This window comes from Trametes versicolor (assembly GCF_000271585.1).
Source record: "Trametes versicolor FP-101664 SS1 unplaced genomic scaffold TRAVEscaffold_216, whole genome shotgun sequence".
Classification (NCBI taxonomy): domain Eukaryota; kingdom Fungi; phylum Basidiomycota; class Agaricomycetes; order Polyporales; family Polyporaceae; genus Trametes; species Trametes versicolor.
This window is the reverse complement of record NW_007360536.1, coordinates 97-2,365: the sequence shown is the minus strand read 5'-3', so window position 1 is coordinate 2,365 and position 2,269 is coordinate 97. Positions and strand designations below refer to the sequence as shown.

Genomic DNA, 2,269 nt, shown 5'->3' with positions numbered 1-2,269 from the left:
GATCTTCACCGGCGTACGACTGGCGGGTGCCCGCCAGCTGGACACCCATGGCAGACTCTGAAACAGATCTTCACCGGCGTACGACTGGCGGGTGCCCGCCAGCTGGACACCCATGGCAGACTCTGAAACAGATCTTCACCGGCGTACGACTGGCGGGTGCCCGCCAGCTGGACACCCATGGCAGACTCTGAAACAGATCTTCACCGGCGTACGACTGGCGGGTGCCCGCCAGCTGGATGCCCCTTACGGTGGGCCCACAGGACAGGCCATCTCACACAGTTCACTTAGTACCTGCAGCGACTTATCCCGCTGTCATGCTCGTCATTAGACTGCTATGGCGCTCGCATTGGACTACAGATATTCAACAGGCCCCGGCATCTTTTGGAACCACTAGGCTTAGCATGCCGCTATGTATTCAACGTGAGCGTAACTCATTTCCTATCATGCTATATGTATCATTGAGTTGTCAGTCAGCCGCCATCCCCATATTGCCTTTGGACTCACGAGTTTCACCCAATGAACGTGTTTCTACACCTCCTGTAGAACCTCCTTCTGTGCGGTCTGCCTGGACCTCTGGATCGTGAAACCTGGAGTGAGACAACATAAGTGTGCTTGTCTGCCTGGCTGCCAATATTTACTTACCCGTCACTGTCGTTTGTACTTGCACTACCTTGTGTTTCGTGCAATATGACCTCCGACACCGCTGACAGGAAAGCTGTTGAAGCCCTGATCGCGTTCCCGTTCTCCTGCCAGGTGTTCGCTCGGTATCTCATTGAACGATACCTCTCAACCAATAATGCAGCTCGCTCCTCGTTGATCGGCCCGATCTCAGTCGGCGCTCCAGGCGCACGCCATCCCTCCGTCCCGCTTCCCTCTCCCTCTCCTGCTGGCGGGAACATGCCTTCCTCAATCGCGTGCAGCAACATGATCTCGAAATCGTGGCGGCTGAACTGATTCAATAGCTGTATCAGATTGTCAGCGTATGTCTTATGTCCTTTGGTATCCCTCTTCTCGCTCACCTCGGCTGCCGCTGCTTGCTGCTGTCTTATGTGCTGTGGAGGATCATCTGTGTCAGCGTATGTTTTATGTCCCGTCGTATCCCCCTTCTCGCTTACCTCGTCTGCCTCTGTTTCCTCCTGTCTTATGCGCTGCGGAGGATCATCTGGGTTGACCAACACCTCCGTTGCCTCCCTCACCTCAGGGATAACCTGCTCCACCGTAGGGCCATCCATCGTTCCTCCACTGGCTCTGTGTCGTTGTGGTCGGCCGTGTTCGCTGGGCATCTTGAGCGCCGTGATGGTGGTATGATGAATGAATGATAAGTTACCCGGTACAGCTCTTCTCAGATCGATAGGCCCGTGGAAAAAATAATCAGGGACAGCGGTTTCAGGCGGCGACACGCGGAGGACGCGGAGGTACACGCCTAGGTCTGCGTAGTACCTCTTTGCGGTGCTCGCGACCAGCTAACTGCCCTGCGCGATGTGTCGCCGCTGCGTCTGGGCCCAAATGCCTCTGTGTGCTCCACCGGGGCCTATCAATTTGAGAACAGTTGTAATCGATCGAGCCACCTGTGGATATGCATCTGTGGCTGATCATTAATTCCATGTGCCAGAGCCATTTTAATTTTATATACATTTCACTCAGTCCTGCCACCTTCCTGTGTTCGCCATTGTGCCCGTTTCCCCTTCAATAATCACATCTCACTCCGCCTACTACCGTTTCGTCCCATCTTTGCCCCCCGCCTGGCATAATTGTATGACCTATTTCCATAACCGGATAGTCTGCAGGCGCCGCTTGTGCACTCCGCGACCGGTGTCCGCATAGCGGTCACCCGCTATGGCAACGCTGACCTGCACTCCTGACTCCTTGTCCCCACTTGTGCACTCCGCGACCGGTGTCCGCATAGCGGTCACCCGCTATGGCAACGCTGACCTGCACTCCTGACTCCTTGTCCCCACTTGTGCACTCCGCGACCGGTGTCCGCATAGCGGTCACCCGCTATGGCAACGCTGACCTGCACTCCTGACTCCTTGTCCCCACTTGTGCACTCCGCGACCGGTGTCCGCATAGCGGTCACCCGCTATGGCAACGCTGAATGTGGCATCGTTATTTGTGGCGACGACCTGTTCCAGCTTCTTCCTAACCCTGTTTCGTTACTTCCTATCCTGCATTGCGGCTATATGTAGGCACTGAACTTGTACAAGTAACTCAATAGCCTACTATATAATTGTATTATCGCTGATTGCCTGACATGTAACTCAAATATCTC

At 54.9% G+C, this 2,269-nt stretch overlaps 1 protein-coding gene across 1 annotated transcript; it reads right to left on the bottom strand.

The window, feature by feature from the left end:
• Positions 1 to 441: 441 nt before the first annotated feature.
• Positions 442 to 1,986, bottom strand: TRAVEDRAFT_25156 (uncharacterized protein; the record flags this gene model as incomplete). The annotated part of the gene is made up of 7 exons (XM_008047758.1): positions 442 to 446; positions 505 to 587; positions 643 to 962; positions 1,020 to 1,052; positions 1,116 to 1,283; positions 1,705 to 1,760; positions 1,851 to 1,986. The coding sequence occupies 7 exons, from the start codon at positions 1,984 to 1,986 to the stop codon at positions 442 to 444; spliced, it is 801 nt and encodes a 266-aa protein (XP_008045949.1).
• Between the last annotated feature and the right edge of the window lie 283 nt (positions 1,987 to 2,269).